The sequence below is a fragment of the Achroia grisella genome, unplaced genomic scaffold (assembly GCF_030625045.1).
Source record: "Achroia grisella isolate CSIRO2021 unplaced genomic scaffold, CSIRO_AGI_Agris_v1 utg2671, whole genome shotgun sequence".
Taxonomy (NCBI): Eukaryota; Metazoa; Arthropoda; class Insecta; order Lepidoptera; family Pyralidae; genus Achroia; species Achroia grisella.
The window spans coordinates 1,399,408-1,422,145 of record NW_026712758.1 but is presented as its reverse complement, the minus strand read 5'-3'; the positions used below and the strand labels follow the sequence as shown (position 1 = coordinate 1,422,145).

At 33.1% G+C, this 22,738-nt stretch overlaps 1 protein-coding gene across 1 annotated transcript; it reads right to left on the bottom strand.

Annotated features, from left to right (window-relative positions):
* Window positions 1–574: 574 nt before the first annotated feature.
* On the bottom strand, window positions 575–21,526 carry LOC131842887 (bromodomain-containing protein 2-like). The gene is given in 22 exon segments (XM_059191453.1): window positions 575–1,625; window positions 2,111–2,251; window positions 2,253–2,331; window positions 3,474–3,616; window positions 4,189–5,349; window positions 5,436–5,503; window positions 9,649–9,765; window positions 10,362–10,484; window positions 11,127–11,285; window positions 11,836–12,156; window positions 12,900–13,231; window positions 13,721–13,968; window positions 14,045–14,224; window positions 14,382–14,531; window positions 14,654–14,749; window positions 15,184–15,483; window positions 15,562–15,756; window positions 15,970–16,140; window positions 16,235–16,291; window positions 16,385–16,537; window positions 16,624–16,690; window positions 21,070–21,526. Coding segments are annotated over 20 exon segments (4,152 nt in total). The 5' UTR covers window positions 16,430–16,537; window positions 16,624–16,690; window positions 21,070–21,526; the 3' UTR covers window positions 575–1,559.
* Between the last annotated feature and the right edge of the window lie 1,212 nt (window positions 21,527–22,738).

Below are 22,738 nucleotides of genomic sequence, written 5' to 3'. Positions count from 1 at the left end.
ACTTAGTTTGGACATTGCAAAGGCTTTTGATAGGGGTTGATACAAAGCTCTTCTTTCCAAACTAGCATATTCTGCCAAATACCATCCTTCGGATTACCTGCAATATGACGCTGATGGATGATATGTAATAAATCAGCAACATTTATTGCTATGCGGATGACACTGCCGGAGATGCCTTGTATAGCGGCCATTATTATATGTCGAGAACGTTATAGGATGCCGGAATAAACTTGAGAAATAAAAAGTTTACGGCGGCTCATCGCTAATTATACAAGGCACAGATCGGGTCGCATATGTTAATGCTAAATATCCGAAATAACGGGTAACAGCGCCTATTGATTTCAAAATCAGACACTTCAACAGGAATAGATATAACCTATGTTAATAAGACATAGGCATTTCAGAAAATAGGTTTTTACTGTTTTACTTTTAGTAATTTGCCACTCAAAGCAACTCAAAACAACACCGAGTGCCATGCTTAATTGTGCGATATTACTTTACAGATATCTTAATTAGATTATATTTTATGATATGCTTGGCATTTCACTAACAAATTATATATACGAATATTAATTTAAACAACAAATTACATTATGGAATGTCAATATATTTTAGTTCATATCTACATTTGATTTAGATGAGTAAATGACTGAAATTAAAATTTGCTTAATAATATACAATTCATTTAGGGATGGTAATCATTTATATCTTAACCTACATACCTTTTACAGTATGCAGAATTTGGATGTAAACTGTACTACATTTTTATTGATTTTATCTATCTACAAACATAAAAAGACATATTCCAATGTAAAATAAATATATTTCAAATCAAATGTATGACATTTGATCTGCTTCAAATGACAGGCTGATAAAAAATCTACTAACATTAAGCAATATTTATCGAAAATCGAATACGTAACATAAACTCCACGGCTAATAAATACACAATATGCTATACATTTACTCACTGCATGAAGACCACAACACTATTACTAGGCAAAATTAATATCGTCTAATAAAAACAGTGACAAAATATAAAATGCCATTTGTGAAGTATCTATACTATTATTCATGCAATGAGAAAATATCTAGAAAATAACAGGTTTCATGGTTTTCCGATTGTCTATCATTTACATAAAGCATTATATTGATTTTTTTCAAATTTCAATCACTACCGTTCTAGTCATTAGTACATACTATAAAACAATTATGGAAGGTAGTTGTTTTTAGAACAAAATATAAATATATAATTTATATATACTTACGAATGTAAAGAGAGTTGTTTAAGAACTTACTTATAAACTTATATAGTACACATTATTTCAAATGCAACCCTCTAGTAAAGGCTCACAGCACGAGCGTAAAGTCAAGGTGATAGTAAACAGTTCATTTTAAAATATCTATTCACAGCACTTAACCACAAATTAGTCAACGTTTCACACACAAAACGATCACAAAATCACTTTGGTGTCACATTTCACCATACATATTTTATATATTATACTATTAAAAAATTACATACTCATATGTACATTTATAATATTGTTTTTAACACATTACAACGATTCTTCAAATGCCGCCATCAAGTCACTCTGCAAGTTCATGTCAATCTGTCCGGCCATCTGGAAATAAAAACATTCAAAATTCATATTAGCGGTCTGTTGTAGTATTCGCCATTGATTTTCTTGTATATTCTAACATTGTTAAGTATGGATATGGAATATTGTATAGCGTATATTATTATTAATATTGTATTGGCTTCAAAAAGATTTTAAAGACTAATTTCTAATTATCTATAATATATTACTTCGTTTTCATTATATATATAAAAATCGTTAAAACATAAACACGCAAAAACCGTTTGTACTTGTTAAATATGAGTCCACATTAAGTTAGACAAAGTTAAGAAAAAATTCCAAATGTGTAATTTTTCAATATTATAATTTTTATATCAAATAATAAACGACACCTTACGTCTGCTTCATTCCTCGTTGCCATTCAATTACAATCAATAACTTATCATCTACAAATGAATCACGAGGTTTCAGTCCAACATGGAGTAGTCGCCTGTAAAAACAGCATTGTGTATTTGTCGGTGTTCACTCACCGCTTCCCGACGGCGCCGCTCCTGCTCCCGCTGGCGCAGTCGCTCGCGCTCGCTGGCCGCGGGCTTGTCGGGCGCGGCGGCGGCGGCGGCGGCGGCGGCGGCGGCGGCGGCGGCGGCGGGCCGCGGCCGCCGCGGCGGCGGGCGGCGACGCCCGCGCCACCGGCGACTGGCTGGGTGACGCCACTTCTGCGCTCTCTGCTTTCCGTACTCCTTGAACGGCTCTATAAAACGTTTCAAGCTTTTAAATATTGAATTGAATATTTATTTATTTAATTCAGGCTACATGGCCCATATTATAAATAGCTTCTAGACTAACATACGTATGGAATAATAATAAACTTACATTGTTCTATTAGATAGACAAAGGACAAGGCCTGTGGAAAACAGGTCCAAGTGGAATAAAGATTATTAGGACTAGTAGCAGTAAAAATTGTTAATGCTAATGTAATATATTATGGTTAGCCTGTCTTTACACGTACAATTTTTCACACGCGAATTGTCTTTCACGCAGATAAGAATGCGCATGTAATCGTAGACAAAGTGAACGATAGCAAACTCTTTCAGCTCATGCATTCAATTTTAAAAGAAAGTGAAATACGAATCATTCGTTTTCGCAAATGATTTAATTCATTTTTCATTGATTTTAATTTCCAGAGACACCTATAAGATTTATAAATTATCAATAACTCTATAATTAAGTTTTCTTCATAGTCAGATATCCGATCCTTTGCAGCAATTAATTATATTGATATAAAAAAACTTGAAAGCATTTTAATGCAAGCAAGCAGCGATTGAAAAACGCAAGAATGCGCGAACTGGCGTTGCTCGCGGATTTTCCCGTTCGCTTTGTCTCCATTTATATAATTGTACATTCTTTCCTGCGTAAAAACGTATTCGCACGTGAAAGCGCGAACGTGTAACGTTAGCTATAAAGTAATAGTATATGTTAAAAAACACAACTAAAGTAGCAGTCAGTAATATAGCATGTCTCTGAATAAATCGTAACTTTGACGACACCCTTTTGCTTCCAATGGCCACGAGGTTGATTCCTCGCATAATGCAATTTGTATTGTGTATTCCTGATTCTAATTGTTTGTATGGTATTGGGTGTTATCTATGTCTACAAAAAAAATGTTATTAAGTATTAACTGGATAGACTAGACGGCGCTGTGTGAAATGTGCAGGGTTATAATTATTCATGCCCATCCCTTTATTTAAAAAGGGTGCAAGCATTTTGTATTATTACGTCACCTCATACTTTATACAGATCTTTGTATGTAGTTTTATTTAACATAATATACTGAGTTTAGTTTAAATATATCAGTATCCATTTTACATTATTTATTAAATATTTTGAAGCTACCTTATTTTATCTTCATCGGGATGTCGCCTTTCCGTCTCTTGCCGCTGTCTTTCTCTTTCAGCTTGTTCTTTCTTTCGTAGTTCTTGCTGTTCTATGAGTGCTCTCTGACGATCCATCTTTTCTCTAGCTTGTTTTTTGAATGCCTGTAATATTTTTTACGTTGTATAGTATTTCAAACAACCTATTCTACCACTATATTTAACCTGCACAACTTACTACCACTACATTGTTAGTTCAATATCGTTAATTCAACATTAGTAACATTTTAATTTACATTACACCGCAGTTTAATTGTAACTGTCAGGTGCTGTAGAAGCTATATTTATTATACACTACACGACATTGTTGACTACAAGACAAGAAGATAGATATTAACAAAAACAAACTTAATAATTAACATAAAAATATACCTTCACCTTAAAGTTTCAAGTAAGTTGGACTATTCGCGATAAGAAAAAGACGAATATCTACTTTAGTACTTGTAGTGCTCTTGAGAGCAGACGGATACGAGGCGTGTTCGCGTCGTGTTCGTGCCGTCACTAAATACTACATGTGATCCTTTGTACTGTATTTTCAGACAAGATCAAAATCGTACATTAATTTGTAATTCTGGTTTGCCTACGTTTAGAGCATCTGCTTCTATTTCATACGTTTCTAACTTTCTCTAATAATAAAAAGTCATACTTTGGGATATTAGAAAAAATCAAATACTTACTTGAAAAGTGTCCATAACAGGTTTCTGTTTAATTTGATTATTCGTTGCTACATTCGGAATACTTTGTGGACTACCAGCTTGTGCCAAAGATGACCATGAGCTTGCATTTTTTAAATTTTGCTCCTGTTTCAATTTAAAAGCTTGAACGAAATTGGAATTTTGAGAATCCTCCATTTTCTTCTCCATCTCATATTTTGCTCTATCGGACATGTTATTTGGTACCATATTCGAAACACCCATTAGATCTTCAATAGGTTTAGGAGTAAGAAGAGGCTTTACGTCCTCTTTCTTTACAGCTGGAGTCATTAGACTCGGAGCACCAGGCATATTATGATGTGACTGCGCTATAACTGTAAGTGGAGTCGATTGTATTGGATCAAAAATTGATACAGGTGGAACTGCCGTAATGCCTGGCACTGCAGTATTTATGTCAGGCCTCATTATCTCCCTCTCATGTTGCATATTTTTTTCTACATATCCATTATGAGGCGGAACATACATCTCATTCTTAATAGATTCGGGTACATGTCCCATATCAGTCAGGCCCCCCAACTGTGCCATGAGGTTATGGTGTGCAGCGTCGGGCATCATTTGGGTTTTCGGTAGTGAAAACTCATCCTCGAGACGCATCGACGACTCCGAAACGCCTACGCTGACGTCCATAGGTACGTCGGCGTTCAAGCTTCTCTCCAAGCTAGCGAGCGAACGTTCTATAGGATCTATATAGTGCGAAGAATCTACTTTGTCGAGTCCGTTTCGAGGTTCGATTTTCAAACTGGATTTTTGTTCTTCGTTGTCTCTCGCGATGAGCATTGCGGACGAATCTGGTATATTATTGACAGTATTGGAGGCGGCGGAGGCGACGTGCGAGGGCTGTGTCGTAGGAAGTTCTAACTTTGCCTCGGCGTGGGGGGGAATGGAATCCGCTAGGTCCGGCTTGGCTTCGGGTGCGGGCGCGTGCGTGAGCGCGTCTTTGGCGGGTGCGAGGGCGGCGGAGGGCGCGGCGGCGGGGGCCACGGGGGCGGGCGGGGGCGGCGCGGGCGCGGCGGCGGGGCCGGGGCCGGGGCCGGGGGCGGCGGCGGGGGGCGCGGGGGGCGCGGGGCCCGCGGACACGCCCGCCGCCGCCGCGGGCACCGCCGGCGGCATTGGCGGCATCGGCTTCTGTGAATTGGATAAATCAGTGGTAGCTTGTATACTTGTACGATATCTTGTACTCTAAAAAATGCAATGAAAAAGCAGATATTTACGATTTGAGGTGCATGTTGATGTGCTTGTTTCTTCGGTTTCTTTTTAGGCGTTCTTCCTGAACCAGTTCCTGAAATTAATAAGAGATCGGTAATGAAATATGTACTAACAATAATATTATCACTACTATCTACGTGTACTACTACATTGATAGGACTACTATAAGCACTTTTGCAAATACTTAACTTGATGATACTGTCGTGTCATATTATCTTCTTTATAGATTTTCCCAATTTCTACTTCATTAGATTGATGTGATGTTTTTATTATATTCTATCGTAACCTATAATAAAATGAAGCCTCCATATAATATAGTGTCCGCTGATATCTGTCGATGGTTTATAGGGTGGTAATGAAATGACAAATATTCATAATTAAATGATGAAGCATAAGCAAAAAGGACATAAAAATATAGCCGTACATATTAATTAATCCCTATTATTTTATTAATTAAATAACATATTAAAATAGGTTTGCTCGATAAATACACGTAAGATGCATTGTAACGAAAATCACTTAAAAATTAAGAGGTATTGAATACTTAAATTATATTCAAAAGAACAAAATATTAAAAAGTAAGAAAATGCGATTCATGTCAAGAAATTCATAAAAGAATTACAGATAAAATATATTCACTTCAGATCTCAGGGTCGTACAAATAAAATTCATTATAAATTACTTAAAAGATTTACTTAAATTTCTGTAGTATACTGAAATATATACAATGTTTATTTCCACTCGGTCTTATTATCTAATCAATTTAAGTCATGAGTTGATTAAATAAATATTACTTAAGAATTTATTACACATGGTGTTCCTGTTTACATACATACTTGCAACATTTTCTAATTAACATTACAACTAAATTTTGCGATCAAATAACTAATGTGGTACAACATGTACACTATTTTAACAAAGTTCGATATATCCTGACAATACATATACATGGCGATGGAAGCAAAATATGATGATACTTTTGAACGTCGACAATTATAATCTCCATTAATTTATGGGCAAAATACTACAGTTATACAATATACTCATTTGTTCGTTTGCTAACCTCGTTCCCAGTCGTAAGGAACTTTAGATAAAATAATTATGTTATTAAAAGCTAACTTACAATAACATTCTCGGACAATTTGTAAAATTGTACTTGATACTAACAAAAGGGGATATTTGTAAAATTCAATTCGTCAGGAATGTAAAATTGTATATTTAATATTTCTATAATATTGACCCATAGTGGGGATTTTTATAGAATTTACAGATGACAAGAAAAAATAAAATATTTATGACGTAAATAAGATATCTATAAAACTCTGAGGCAAATTTTTGCATTATAAATAAACAAATGTAGATTAAAGTAAAATGATCAACACTTTACCGATATTGTGATGTCGTCATTAATATGTGTACAGTATGTCTGAACTAAGTACATAATGTAACTGGAAAGAGTGAGAAATTTCAATTGATTAGGCCAGTAGTTAATAATAATTAAAATACAGCACAGCTTATATGCAATAGAAATTATATCAATATTTTTTTATTTAATCTCTATATGTAAACTTGCCGATTACAAACGTACTGTTCAATAAATAATAGTTATTCACTAAATTAAAATATGCTGTACATTATTGAGAGAATTTCAGATTTTATTTTTACAACTGCATAGTATTCTTCTTTTGTTCTTGAACAAAAGAAATGTTCACGAATTAGCTATCAAATATAGTATAGGTAGACACATTTACCATTTATTATTATATATATTATGATGTCTTTCCTTGAAAACTTTACAATAAACATGTAATAAAAATAAATAGATATATAAGTCTAATTAAAACTTATTACTTGCGTATGGTCGTGGTGTCCTGTCAAATTTCGTTTATATTAAGATTCAATTACTTAGTCCTTTTTAGTATACATATTTCGGACATCTCATTAATTAGCATTATGGTCTGTTTAAAGATCTTGCAATAAATAGAAACAATTAAACATTGTATAAAATATTTTATACAATGATTTATGAAGCACCTGTAAACAATATAAGTATTGAAAAACGGGGCACCAATGAATTCCTCCCTTCTTTACATGTTCTGAGAAGGCTACAGTTCATTTTACACCATTATAACACAGTATACTTTAATTACCACATAGGTAATTCACTACTAACAATACGCATTTTAACTGCCAAAGACATACAACTAAATTTACATTTTTTTATTATAGCAGTCTATCAGTTCACATTAGAGGCTCTCACGCCCGTGACATGTTTTCAATTTATATATTAAAATTTATTCAGATGTGTAAACTTTTAAAATCTCGACATTGTTGAATAATTTTATTAAATAATTACAAGTTTGCAAACAATTGGTAAAGGAAGGAGGCCAGCTTTAGTTTCTTTTAATGTTTATGTTACAAATAATTTTGATAATACGCCACATCAACCTTGTGAGCAAGCATTGAATTGTATCAAGCATTAAACCAATAAAGTTATACCTTTTCAAAGTAATAAGCTTTTTAACTACAACATGTCACAAAATATACATCCGTTGCAACAAAAAGAGCAGAGTCCAACAAGGGGCTGATGAATTTTGCTTGCAAGATGGTATCCGACCTTACACAATTGTTTGCATTACTCGCTATGTGACTGTGCTCGGCATATCAGCTGTCTCGTGGATCCTCTTCTCTTCTTATCACTTGACGTACCGACACTACTATCTATATTCAAGTTATCAATATTGCTTCCACGTCTTAAGACGAGCTCAATCAGAAATTATATTGGGTTTAAATTTCACACTCAAAAGCAATTAGTACCATGAGATCTGAAGTTTCCAATAGTATTTTATAAAATATATCGATACTTTTAAGGATGCAAATGAAATAACACCGCATTGAGGACATGATATAGTTAAAACATATTAATATGAAAAGGTATTTTCCTATTGGTTTATAGAAGCAAACCAAAAAAAAACATATTTCTTACCGGCACCAATAACAAAATATCAGCGAACACCAAAGCTGGCTTCTCCTTCTTACTAAACTTTTCTGTGCATTTTACCGACATTTTATTGTATTTCATAGAGACTTTGCACTCTGATGGTAATTGAATCATAACTTTAGATGGTATCCCACCCCATTATCACAGTAAAGAATATACTCCAAACAACAGCCACAATTATTTCATTCATACATTTCAAGTAACACAATTAATAAGGAAGGTAAGTGCCAAAAGAAAACTGATCATCAGTTTATATCCTATTATTTGTATTCACTTCCCTTATGCAAAGAGGATAGTGTGTCTTGCACTTTAAAACTCTCACACCGCAAAGAATTTTTATGTTACTATGAGGTGAGCGGTGTTTTTCATTCATAACATTATATAAAACATTCAACTTTACTCATTCTATACATATCCCCGATTCTGCTCGCAACACCACCTACTTATTCAGTTTTAATCATAAAAGACAATTAAAATAACAATCGCTATATAAAAAGCTATAAGTTACTATCGATGTCGATATTGTGAATAGTGTACAATAAATAAAAAAATATCAAAAACGATAGGTTCCCAATCGTCAGAATTAGGACGTCACTCTGTTACAAAAATGAAAATATGACAAAGTCTATATCAATATTTCTTATAGCATATAATTTACTAGAGACACTAACAATTCAATTCTATTACCCACTGCATTCATTCCATTGCTGACATTTTCAGACTAGATAAAAGTTTATTAGACGTATTGCAGCATTGTGGTATGCTTTTTTTAATATTTTTATAAAAAAAAAAAACAAATTATACCACATTCAATCATACTATACAAATACTGGCTAAGGTAAAAAAATGTTTAACGTGTCGCTCTCAGCTATATCTAGAAACGTTATGATGATAACGTTATATCCTAAGACTAATCATATAGATCTCAAGCGTCGTGAACATATGACTAAAAGACAAAGAGTTACATTGAAAACGAACAAGAATGGCTTAATTTTGTTCGAACCCCTGTCGTCTGCAATTAACCACTATTCGCCCCTTAGTCTAACATCCATACAAAGTGAAATTTCTCTTAATTAAATGCATGTTATCTTTAAAATCTAATAGTAAAACTGCAATTTACATAATAGCTATGGTACATGGCGTTACCTCCAAGTGCTACATTTTGTTTGTTAATGAAAGTAACGAGGTTTTCGAGATTTTCCGCAATATATTCTAACCTGCTTCACTGTCACTGCTGTCTGATGAGCTAGTGTCTGTGCTTGAGGATGAGTTGGACGAGTCTGACGAACTCGACGATGAAGACATTCCACCTCCCAAACCATCCTTGCATCCTTCTGAGAACAAAAATATACAGTCATGTTAATAGAACAAACAAATGCAATGGGTTTAAAATTAACTTTACTCATATTTTATTAGTTTATCATACCAATAATATGAACATGTTAATTTGTGTAGTTTTAGATATTTTATTTAACCACACTTATACAAGTGCTAGGTTAACAAAGATAAAAATACTTTTGAGAAATGCACTTCAAGTACAACAATACAAGTCGGTTTAGATATAATTTTGAATTAAAGCAATTTAAAATTTATGTGATATATGCTGAAGTATGAACTGAATTAATCTGGGTATTTTCTATGTACTACAATATAAGTATTTACAGAAAAAATATGAAGGGCATAATAGTATAACAGTAACGCTAGTTCATAATCTGTCTATAAATCCAGAACTATATACTATAACTATTTTCGGTGCTTAAATTTTTATATTAAAAAATTAAAGTTTAAATATCAATACAATATATGAAATATCAAACCTTGCCTACTTGGGATTACTTATTTTTGGATTCATCAGTTAATATTACCGACAAACAGTACTTCCTTACACATTTTACTACAGTAAAAATTTATCATCAAGAGTAAAACATACCTTTTTTCTGTTGTTGTTTTTTATTAGTTCCTAACTGTCCAGAGACATCTTGCAATCGTTTTTCCAACTCTTGCTTTTTCTCTGCCATTTGTTCATCTTTAGATTTTCCGGACATCTTACGATCTGAAAAAATATGAGCATGTTCAGTATCTAGTCGATCTCCATGGATGGAAATCAGGGTAGCCATATCTATAAACAATAACATCTTTATTTTTATATACCATTTCATATATGTATATACAGTATAATTAGGAATGTTTTATTTTTATTGTTTCCCATATGTCGAGTCAATGTTTCAACTGCCATAATCTCGGGTAAATTGCAGAACAGCAGGTACAGGAACAAGGTAAATAAAATTTTTTCTGGGTAGATCCCGTAATTTTTTGGCAGGTGTATTTATTTTTCAATAGAAGCCCACTAGCCTGCACCATTAGCGCAGATTTAAATTACAACTATTATAGATAAATAGCTATTCATTACTAACGATTTTTTCAATTTGAATCTCACTGCTGGGCAAAGGCCTATCCATCACGCCTTGTAACCATTTTATCCGGAGCATATACCATGACATTTCTTTTAAGTGATTCAAATAGTCGACCCAACTACGTCACCTACCATTTTAATCTACCAGAACATAACTGCCCTTCGCTTGTTCCAGTACTGGACACTTAGGGTCAAGTTTATATTTCCTTATTGAATTTAGTATTGTAATGTACTAAATTCAAGCATATCAAGTACACATTATAATAGTATATTTCTACTTACGTGTCTTTTTGCGTAGACATGATGCTACATAGTTTTCTAATTCCCTTAGGGTGGATGGCTTCAAAGTTTCAAAGTCGATTTCTATCTCGTCAGGATTAGAATCCCTCAATGAAGGTTCTCTGCTTTGAATTATATGAACTACTTTGCCGAGTTTATCCCCTAAGAATAAAATAACACTAGTTTTATAAAACATTCATATCAATTAAGATCTCACACAGATAATAAATATAAAGTAATAATAGAAATATTAATGGAGAAGTACGTAGGCACTGGCCTATTACTAAAAATAACGAATTTAAATCTACTTCAGCTTCATAGCAGACAATTGAGTCAGGCAGACAATTAACATAACATTTTTAGCCATGCGCCACATTAACCTTTCTAAAATTCTTATGCCTCAAAATACATACATAATATTTAATATTTAAATGACATTATTAAGAAAATAATCACTAATTTCCTAGTTCTTAACGAAAGTAAAGTAAATTTTCAAAATATAATGAAAAACTGAAATTAAAATTACAAATAATTTTAATAAAGATTTTTCTATAGTAGTTAATTATTTTAATTGGCTTTTTTCTTTCAATTTGGTACCGATATCTAGTATCGCATTGAAAGGGCCCGCAGCGAGAGGGTCAAAATCGTGGTCGAAAAGAGGGTCCCGCGTCGGGAACACACCGGTGTAGTCAGACAGAAGAGCGTCTGTTACCTGGCAGCTTGTTGATGTCGAGCGAGAGCTGTCGCTTCTCGTCGTAGGACATAGGCTTGGCGACGTCCTCGTCCTCGGAGTCGGGGTGCGGCGGCTGGTGCGGCGCGGGCGCGGCGGTGGGCGTGGAGCTCTTCTTCTTGGCGGCGGGCGGGCCGCGCGCGGCGAGCTTGCCGGCCGCGCCGCCGCCCGCGCCGCCGCCGCCGCCGCCGCCGCCGCCGCCGCCGCCGCCGCCCGCGCCCGCGCCCGCGCCCCCTCCCGCGCCCGGCGCTCCGCCCGCGCCGCCCCGCGACCGCGCCCCCTTGCCGCGCGCGCCGCCCGCCGCTGCATACCCAGTACCCACCGCTTCATATAAACCACAACTCCAGTCAAACTACATACTCATCGTAATGACGTACGTATGTACGGGAACGAATATATCTAGGACCGATTTACATTTGTGAACTGCTTTCCTTGTAATAAAAATATTTTGTATTCAAACTTATATGGGCATGATGACTCCAAACCTATGTCGACGGATTGACACTAATATCGACTACGACACGTAATCGTGATAAAGTTTGTTGCATGAAACAAAAACATAACATTGGTTTAAATTACAGGTTTTGCACATGTAAATATGACAATAGTCACATAATGTAAACGTACATTTTGATATGCCCTTGTATTCCTTTAGTATATGCAATTTTGTGTCACGTACTTTGCACTGAACATTAAATACCCTTAAGAATTTGGCCTATATCAATTACTCTTATTGTTTGATCGGATATAACAATCTCCTTACCGCCTCTGCCTATTAATTAATAAAAATAATAATAGTATAATTTGAAATAATCATAAACACAGTAAGAAAGCAGAATGCTTAATTTATTATGTGAAAGAAATATATCTTCAAATATCTATAACGTTAAAAATATTTTAATTACATTTATGTATATTTCGTATAACTATAATATTCTTATACGAAATATACATGAAATGTAATAGTATATTAACGAATACGTTTAACAATTACGGATTATTTACAGAAAAAAAATCTATATTAGTAATTGGAAGTAATGCCTTACCTATATTCTCAGCGATATTGTTTGCTTTGGCCCCATAAGCAGCCACAGTGTTGGCCTTGGGTAGAGTGCTATTTGTGATTTGTTTCTTTTGTTTGTCTTTAATTTTCTTCTTAGCCTTTTTCTTGGTATTAGATTCTTCAACCAGTTTCCTCATTTTTTCTTGGAGAGCAAGGAGTTCTTTCTCAAGGAGCTTTACTTTATTGTTTCTCTCCTCTTCTGAGTCATCGGACTCGGAATCTGATTCGGAACCAGATTCTGAACTAGATGCAGAGCTGCCTTTATCCATATGCGGTATACCAACATGAACGGGTTCGTCTGGAATCTTGGCATACCTACAAATATTACGTGTTGTAGATAAAAAACGAAACTTAATATGTCCCATTCACGATACTCAGAGATTACAAGTTGTCAGGCAATAGATTTACAATTTGTGTATACACTTAACAGGAAATTCCAGAACATACAAAAATTTTACCAACAAAATATCAATAAGTAGCTTTTTTTGTATAAATTATAAATTGTAATCACTGAGCTGTGTAAATATTGTGTTTTTTTTTTTATATTTTAGAAGTAGTTCCTGATTTTTTAACTTTTAACAGACTGACTTACGAATTTGATGTCACAGACACATCAAATTTGTTGTCCGGAATTATTACAGTAACATTTCAAAAAACTTTGCACCAAAATGTAATGGCAACCCAAAATAATATACCATCTAGGCGCACCTGAACTCAATAATATAACAACGAATAAAAATTGGTATTGCAAACCTCCTGCCAGGTAATGTTAAATTACTCACATATATCACATAATAGACATACCTCATTTCGAATACATCCTGCAGTTTCCGTGCCATTGCAACAACATCATGGTCTGGGGGATTATATTTATAGCAATTCGTGAATATTAAACGTACATCGGCTGCAAACTCTGCAGCTGTTTTGTATGCCCTATTATCCATTTTCTGTTTAACAGTTCCAAGATCCATGGGTTTTTTAATAATGTCAAAATAATCATGTAATCCTAGTAACTCCGCATCTACAGGTTTATAAAATGGCCACGCATATCCCTGTTTAAAAATATTTTAGTTAATAAAAATGATATGGATACATGTAACATAACAATTTGTGGATAGAAAATCTTACCGAATGTTTCTTTGAAAATAATTCTTTTAATATTTCATTGCAACTCTTCAAAGCATCCGATAGCTTTTCTTTGCCCTTAGCTAGTTGTGGGGTTATTGCAGAATGATGGGAGGCACCAGCTCCGCCAACACCAGGAGACAGCCCACCCATTTTAAAGTTATCTTCCGTTGCTCGACTGGCCTGTACAATTTTAATCTCATTAACAAAAACTATTTCAGTTAACAAAATAATATAAATGATGTTTGATTTTATATGTGTTAGGCATAATTATAATATTTGACATAATTAGAAATTCTTGTAATTATTTAGTGTAAAATTTCTAAAATTAATAAGTCACCTTTTTCTGCCGACCACTTTCTCGCCTTGTAGAAATTTTCGCTGGTTTAGGTCCACTTTGCTGATCAATAGTAGGTGTTGTGTAACCACCTTCAAAAGAACTTCCCATTGGTGTAGTCGTATCGGCTTTTCTCTTCACACCTTTCTTCACCTAGGAACAATAATGAATCTTTATGGTAATTTTAATTTACAAGTATTATAAAATTACCAGGATTCAAAGTGGCTATAATTAGAAAATGTTTAAAATAACCCATGTTGGATTATGTCATATACCTTAGCTGGTTGCGTCTGAGATAAGGGGACTGTCGGTATAGCCGTAACGGGTGTCGTAGGTTGAGCAACATGGAAACTCGATGGTTGCGTAGTGACCTAAAATGAGCAAAATTTAAAGTGTAAATTAATTTATCTGATATACTACAAAGAATTCAAATCACAAATAAAGTACATATAGACAATTTACAGAACAGGTATGAAATTAACACCACTGGCTACATCATATATTAACTAGCTGCACCGCGCTACTTCGTCTTCATCACACTTTCTTGACATTTACCATTATATTTCACCCAATTTACATAAAATCTATTCAAATTATAGGCTATGTTATTCTGATGTATAAGCTATATTACTGTAAACTTCCATAAAAATCCGTTCAGTAGTCACTGCGTAAAAGAGTAACATACATCCGTCCAAACTCACAAACTTTCACATTTACAATATTAATAAGATGTCCTTCGTGGCATACTCAGTATTCCACGTGAGAAAATTTAAAAAATGTGACCAGTATAGAAGAGTAAACATACCTGCTGAGGAAGACCGGTGTGAGTGGCCGGCGGGGTGGGTGCGGGGGAGGGGATGGCCGGCGCGGCGGCTGCGTTGTTGGAGCCGAAGAGCGCGGAGTGGGGCGACGCCGCCAGCGTCTTGACGGCGGCCCGAGCGCCGCCCCCCGCGCCCGCCGCCGCCCCCGCGCCCGCTCCACCGCCCGCGCCTCCGCCCGGGGTCACCCCCGGAGCGCCACTGCCGCCCGTTCGTTTTTTAACTCCACCTTTGCCAGCCTTCGACGGGGCCTCGATTTCTTTCTCCTCTTTTTCCATCTGAGCTATCTACAATATTTAATATTTTAGTAACGATCGCTGTTCACGAACGAGGTGCGTAAATCTGTAGAGAAATGTATTACATACCCTATTCAAAAATAACTTTTCCAAAGTTTGTGCCATGATGACGACGTCCTCTCCCGGTTTATTATATACATAACAGTTGGTGAACATGGTGTTAAAGTCTTGGATGCATTCCTGTGCCGAGTAGTAGTAGTTGGACTCGAGCCGCTTCTTAATTGTACCCAGATCCATAGGTTTCTTTATGATTTTATGGTAATCCTATAAATAAAAACAAAATAAATAAACTAGGATAATGTCCAAACTGAAACATTGAGGCGCAAAACTAAATATTAAAAATATATATGACGTAAATAATTAAAGTACAGTAAAATTAATTAATCTCTATTTTCTTCAATATATATATACATATTGTGCATATTAATTTGTTTGCCAAATCTAAACATCTACATAAATAATTTTAAAAATACTTACTGGAAGGTTTAGCTTTTTCGCGTCAACAGGTTGATGAAAAGGCCACGCTAGTTTATGTTTCCATACAGCCTTCATGACGTTCTTTTGAAGGAACTGTAATTGATTCGTCACCCGCCCTTGCCGCCTTGGCGTCTCATCCGCCGAGGCGCCATTGACAGTTTCCGCCGTCGGCTTTATAAAAAATAAATTAATACTTTAGTCATATAACAAAAAACAATAAGTATTAGAATTCCAATTAAATATATTTTTTATACATTACACATACCGTACTAGTTGTAGCGAGAGGGTCAACAGCCTGCTGCATTGTGCTGGAGTCAGCAATCTACCTGCCAAAGTGACACAACTACTGTAGTAAGTTTTATAAAGCAATTTGAAAGTGTGCAAATTTATTAGGGTATACATCCAAAACTCTCACCTCAATAGTAACAAGAGGTTCATCCAATTTCTGGCTAAGAGGCATCAGCTATAACCTCTGATAACATTAAACCAATCTATCATAATAAATTTTTATTAGTGCCTTTGCACTTAGTAGTGGTCCATTCTAGTCATTAGCCAATAAACATTACTCCTGAAAGTAATAATGAAGAAAAATAAAGTAAAGTAATAAAGTTATACAGATTTGTACAATATTTGGAAAGATACTATATGACTTACCTTACATATAATTGCAGGGCTAGACTGTGTGAAACCTAACTTCCCATACAATTTGGTAGTTAACAATCTGAAAATTAAAATATTCTACCTGTATATCATGGAAATATACTTTCTTAAATTAAATGTAATCTGGTTTAGCACAACTAAATTAATTAACATTGTAAAAAAATATGAAATTTAAACAACTTTTACATTTTGATCTTATAACCGAATATAAAACAGTAAAACGAAAAAGCTTTTTCTTATGAATTGCAAAATAGAAAGAAAACAAATAAAAAACCATTTGAGACTCCAGGAAATTAACATAAATAAATACAGTAGTCTCTGATACTGGTATATACATAAATTTTTATTTATTTTTAAATTGAAGATAACATTTATTTGAGATATTCCCTTACTACACTGATTTATATGAATAGTATGAGAGTCAGGCATAATTCAACTACTTCCTTAATGATGAAACAGGTACAGCAGGAGTACAAGTGGTAAATCGAGGCCCTAATATGAACCTATGTATTGCTACTCTGTTGATATTGTCATTGTCATATCATGGAGGAGCAACCTCATCAAGGAGCCATTTTAAATTTTTTGATCGGGCCGCACATAGTAGTTAAGATTTCCTATGCAAATTTAATATTGGATGTTTTAATAATTCGCCTACTAGTGAGTAACTTGTCACAAAAAATGTTTTGGTTTATTATGTACTACCATTTTATTATAATAAATTTTATAGCAATATATCCCTGAGAGAAAGTCGAAAACATAAATTCAATTATAGAAATTCTTGGTGGGCCACATAAACATGTTTAACGAGCCGCAAGCGGAGCGCTGAACGCGTGTTACTCATCCCTGTCTATATGATATATAATTGTTACATTTATGGCAGGAATTAAAAAAATACCACACATCCTCACAATTAGTAAACATGACATTAGACTGATGTGAAGTTTTTATAAAGATTCAATGTTTTGCTAGATTATTAAGGTAATGTGTATATTGTTCTTTTATAGTAATGAAAAGAATATGTAATTCTGATTTTTTTTAATAAATAAAATAAATCTATGACGAGTTGAAAGATTTTTTGATGTTGATGAAGTTAATTTTCATGTAATTTTCTTTTATTACAGCAGATAAAGTTCTAATTAAATCGTAAGAAAATATATGCAATATATTAATAACCCATATCATTTTGATTATTTTGGTCTTTTAGTGCGTGTTTTTATTTCATTTTCACTTTTGCTTTAGCTAATATTTAAAATTGAGAGCGAGTGGATCCGTGATTGATTTGCCTAACAGATTACAATGATCACATCATTGAAATCTGACCATTTTATTTCCTGCTTAACAATGTATGTTCAATGCATTCATCGTATAAAAAATTCTAGTGATTAAGTCACAATATTTTTTATATATATGTATAAAAATAATGTGACATAATCACTAGAAATTTTAATACTAAAAATACCTTTAAAAAACTGTTTCAGATTTAATCAAGTAAATAAAGTAAATGTATTGTAGCTATTTCATATAATTTTGAATAACCCATAAAATAATGCTATTTAATATTTATTCAATATACTAGGGTTCACATAGTAATTTGCATACTAGGCGTGCCCTACTACTCATACTCGTACTCTCGCAGTTTTTACTTCCTAATGAAACCATTCAGTATACCATTTAATAATTGTAAACATAACTTCTATATCTGATTTATGTTAAAACAACAGAGGTTGAATAAACTATATGTTAACTAACTAGATTATGTTAATTAATATATTTTCTAGCTTTGGATAAAAATTACAATTAAAAACACTAATTTTTAACATAATATCAGGACTTACTTGTTTCAAATATAGAAGTTTACATATAGTTTTATAAACTCAATTTAACTTTCAACATAGAACTTTTTTCTTCCTCTAAATTTATTATAGAGATATTTCAGTAAAAGTTCTAGCAATTCTACACCTTCAAAATTGTCTGGTATAAGACGTGAACACATTGAGATTATAATTGACTATATTTTCTAAAACTTGGGAGTCTTTTAGATTTTGATATAAGTTTTTAAGGCATTGACATCACATGAATGTTAAATATACTACACTAAATAAAAAACTGAATTGAGATACTTCTCCTTTGAACTATTTAACTTTATAAAATAAATTGTATTTGGGTGTTTTATTGTCATCACTAAATATGAATATGATGGAAGGCAGTAAAACCCAGTGGAGCAACCCATTTTCCTTTTTTGTAAGACATTTACAATTGGACATTTAATGGTTAGAATCAAAAGTAGTCCTCCAGATGCAACCAGAGGGTTCTCTGTAGTGACTAGTAGAAGTAGTAGTCAGATGAATTTCAATAACTTAAATTTTTGTCTAATTTCAGTAGTATTCTTGTGACCTTTTTAAGGACTTGATGAAAAATAATGGAATAGGATTTTCATATGATAGTAATTGATCACATAGATCACCACCCAAAAAACAAAAACTTATATACATCAAATACCATGGGGATGCCCATTGTGGTTTCTGCAGGATTATCAGCCGTTGAAAAAAATGGTGTGTAAATAATCCAATAATGTACTACTTAAGAGAACTCATTTATAGAAAGTTTTCCTTCTTTTAGATTTCAGGCTTCTTTCCTGATTTCTTTATTATAGATCTATAACTCAATTAAAAACTAAACTTCTCATTAATTATATTCTTTTGTACTTAAATATGTTTTATACTAAAATTGCCTAAATTAATTCTTGAGGTTGCTTACCCCATGAGATTTTAGGGTACCTCTACAATTTTAAATTTTAAGCAATTGATAACTATGAATTAAGTCACAGAAAACTAACATAATTCACTCATTTCAATCATTTATTATTTATTTTTAATGAATAAATATTTCAAATAAATGTCCTTAGCATTGATTTGCTACCCACACTACCTACAATGTAGGCACCTTGCAAATTGTCAAAGAAAGTTAAATAAATGGCATCAGTATAAAGATTGCCCACCACAAAAATAGTAATCTTTAAATATTACTTTGATTTCTGAATTAAATTGCAATAATATGTATTTCTAAACAAACAATTCAATTGTTTTATTATATATTATAACTTATTCACATGTCATTTTTATCAATTACCATAAACAGACTTTGACTATATATGATATGGTATAAGCCACAGAGATTTACCCATAGTTTTTTAATAATTTATATCCATGATACTAAGTTAATTTCAGGTTTATAATATAAAAAAACATGTTTTTTTTTATCAAGTAGCATAAGTAATTCTTAGTCTTAGGATGAGTCTTGTCTTTAGAATAAGGTATGCCCTATATATTGTCCAATATCAATGTTTTTATTTATAGTTAATATTCCTTTAACATGCCTGACTGTTATAGCCCCATACACCAAAATAAGTTAGGTCATAAAATAATAATATGTATATGGAAAACTATAAGCATCCATAATTTCTCATGTTATGAATATAGCTCCTTAGTACTTTTTAGATATTACGCAAAATAATATACTCAACAAAAAAACCTTTAATTTAAAGTTATTTTGAAATAATATACACAAGAATAACTTCTTCCAGAGTAAAGTACCTACATTAACCTATAGTTCGTAAATGTATAAATGTTTTGCATCAGCTAAGTTCAGCTATCATAACTAACAATGTCCCCCGAGTTGTAATACTTTACAGAGTAGAACTTAAGAGGATAGGACTTCATATAAGTTACATATTATACATTTGCCTGAGATAACTTTAAAATATGACTATGGTATAAATATTCACATGGCAATAATATGTACTCTCAAGTAATGATTGTTTACTGGCATTCTTCTATTAATGACTAACTTTTAGTATTTTTTAATACTCGGTATATTTATATTAATATTATTATACGAAAATCTAGAATTCAGTTCAGAGAGAAAGTGATTGAAATCTAGAACATTCCCTGGAGTAACAAATGAGTAGCTACTTGGTACTATTTTGGAAAAGGTTGGGTAAACAATAATAAAAAGTAAGTAGATTTAAACAGTTACTATATTTTGAGAAGATAATTAACAAAACCCATTGAACTTTGATATAACTATAATAAGTATATACTAAAAGAATATGTACGACCCTGCTCTCATAACACAATATAAAAACTAAAGTGGCTGTCACATATCAACAAATAATACATATATTAAATACACTTTTAACACAACAATAACGTATTGTTTTACGAAGCCCGACAATACTCTTTTATAAGCTGGTGAAAAGAAATGGGTGAATATTACCTCTAAGGAGGCCATGAACAAATATGTTGTAATTTGGCTAAATTTCCGTAACATGCATACTCCACTAATATAAAAAATAAAGCCCTAACAAACGGGCAACAAAAATAACATAAAAATTTGAGAATATACTAATGATAAAGCTAAAAATTATGAAAAAAGACTTACGAAAAGATTATTAACGCCAATATGGCGGACGAACTAAAAATACGATGTTGAGATGTAGGAATACCTTCTTCAAAAGTGGATTTTATCGATTTGTTCTGATTTATTAAACACTCCACAAAGAACCACAATTCATAGTTAATTCATGTTTTTACAAATTCATCGTCTATAATATTGAAAATCACTGTCTTTTAGAAACAAGTATTAGCACAACACGAAGTTACAAAGACGCAGCCAAACTTCAGAAATGGCGGCCAAGCTTGATGAATGAAACAGTGACGAGCGTCTCTAGACATTTTGCACAAATTTTACTCTGGAAAGAAAAATATTACAAAATTTGCATAGCTACATGGACAAAACACATATATTTTGATTTTTAATTAATAGATGACATAGTTTTCCATCCATTAAATTGGATTTAAGTATTTGTGATTAAGTTTTTAAATAAAAAGTAAAATCGAGTTTTGCAAACTATCGTTTCAAGTGAATCCGAATAGAGATCCGATTATAAGTCGATAATATTCGGTTTATTGATTATTCTTTGGTATTTGAAACTAAATAATATAGAAAGCTAATAATCATCAGTACGTATCAAAATCAAATGAAAAAATTAGTTATTCATGTAAAGACCTTTTAGTTGCTTATGCAATCGTTTAATATTCCTTTCAGTTATGAAATAGGTAGAATAATTCGTGTCTGTCAAATAATGTTGAGGAGTATAAAAATCAATACTTGATTTCTCAATTATTTTAGTGCATATATTTTATACATGTGTACATATACTATAAATTCGCCCTATTTTTGTTCGAGTAATCACATGTTTGCGATTTTCTTGTATGAAACTATAATATATATTAACAGAATTACCAGCCTATATCTTATATTCAGCGATTAAATGTAACAAAATCCTCTTTATTTTATTCTCCTTATGATATCAATATAGATGTATCTTTAAAGATCTCCCTAATCGGCACGTACATGGATCCGGAAGTGCATTGTCGCTATGTAATAGTTAAATTCATTATATAAAAGTGCCCTATGTCAATCTAGAATATAGTAAATTTAACTGTAAGTAAAATGCAATAGACTTTTTAGTTGTATAAGGTTAATCTACTCTCATCAAACAATGAAAAGATTATAAAGTCCATCGATATTTCATTCGATTATCCTAAACAATGAGCTGGCAACACAAACCATTCCCTAATGTCACGGGTAATAGTACTACGCATAGAGTTCGTATTCTGACTCTATGATACTATACCAATTTTATATGTCAACTTAAAAAGAAAATCAATTTGGAAACTGGGACCATAGTAGGGTTACACTAATAGATAGGGATAAGTCTGATGGAAGATTGAAGAAAAGAGGGACTAAACTTAAAATTGTAATCTAACATACAAATAAAATTGTAGTGTCTATTTGTAATATGGAAATAACAGTTTTTTACTACATGCATATGAATATAAATACGTCACATACACTAAAATAACATTTTTTACAATTTTTATCTGACTTTCTGTTTGTTCCTGCTAATCTCTGAAATGGCTGGACCTATTTTGACGGAACTTTTATTGGCAGGTACCTGATGTTATTTCATTAGCCACCTGCCAACAAGTGTTCTTATTAGGAATAACTTAGGTTACTTTTTTTTTAGAAAATAAAGTTAAATTCC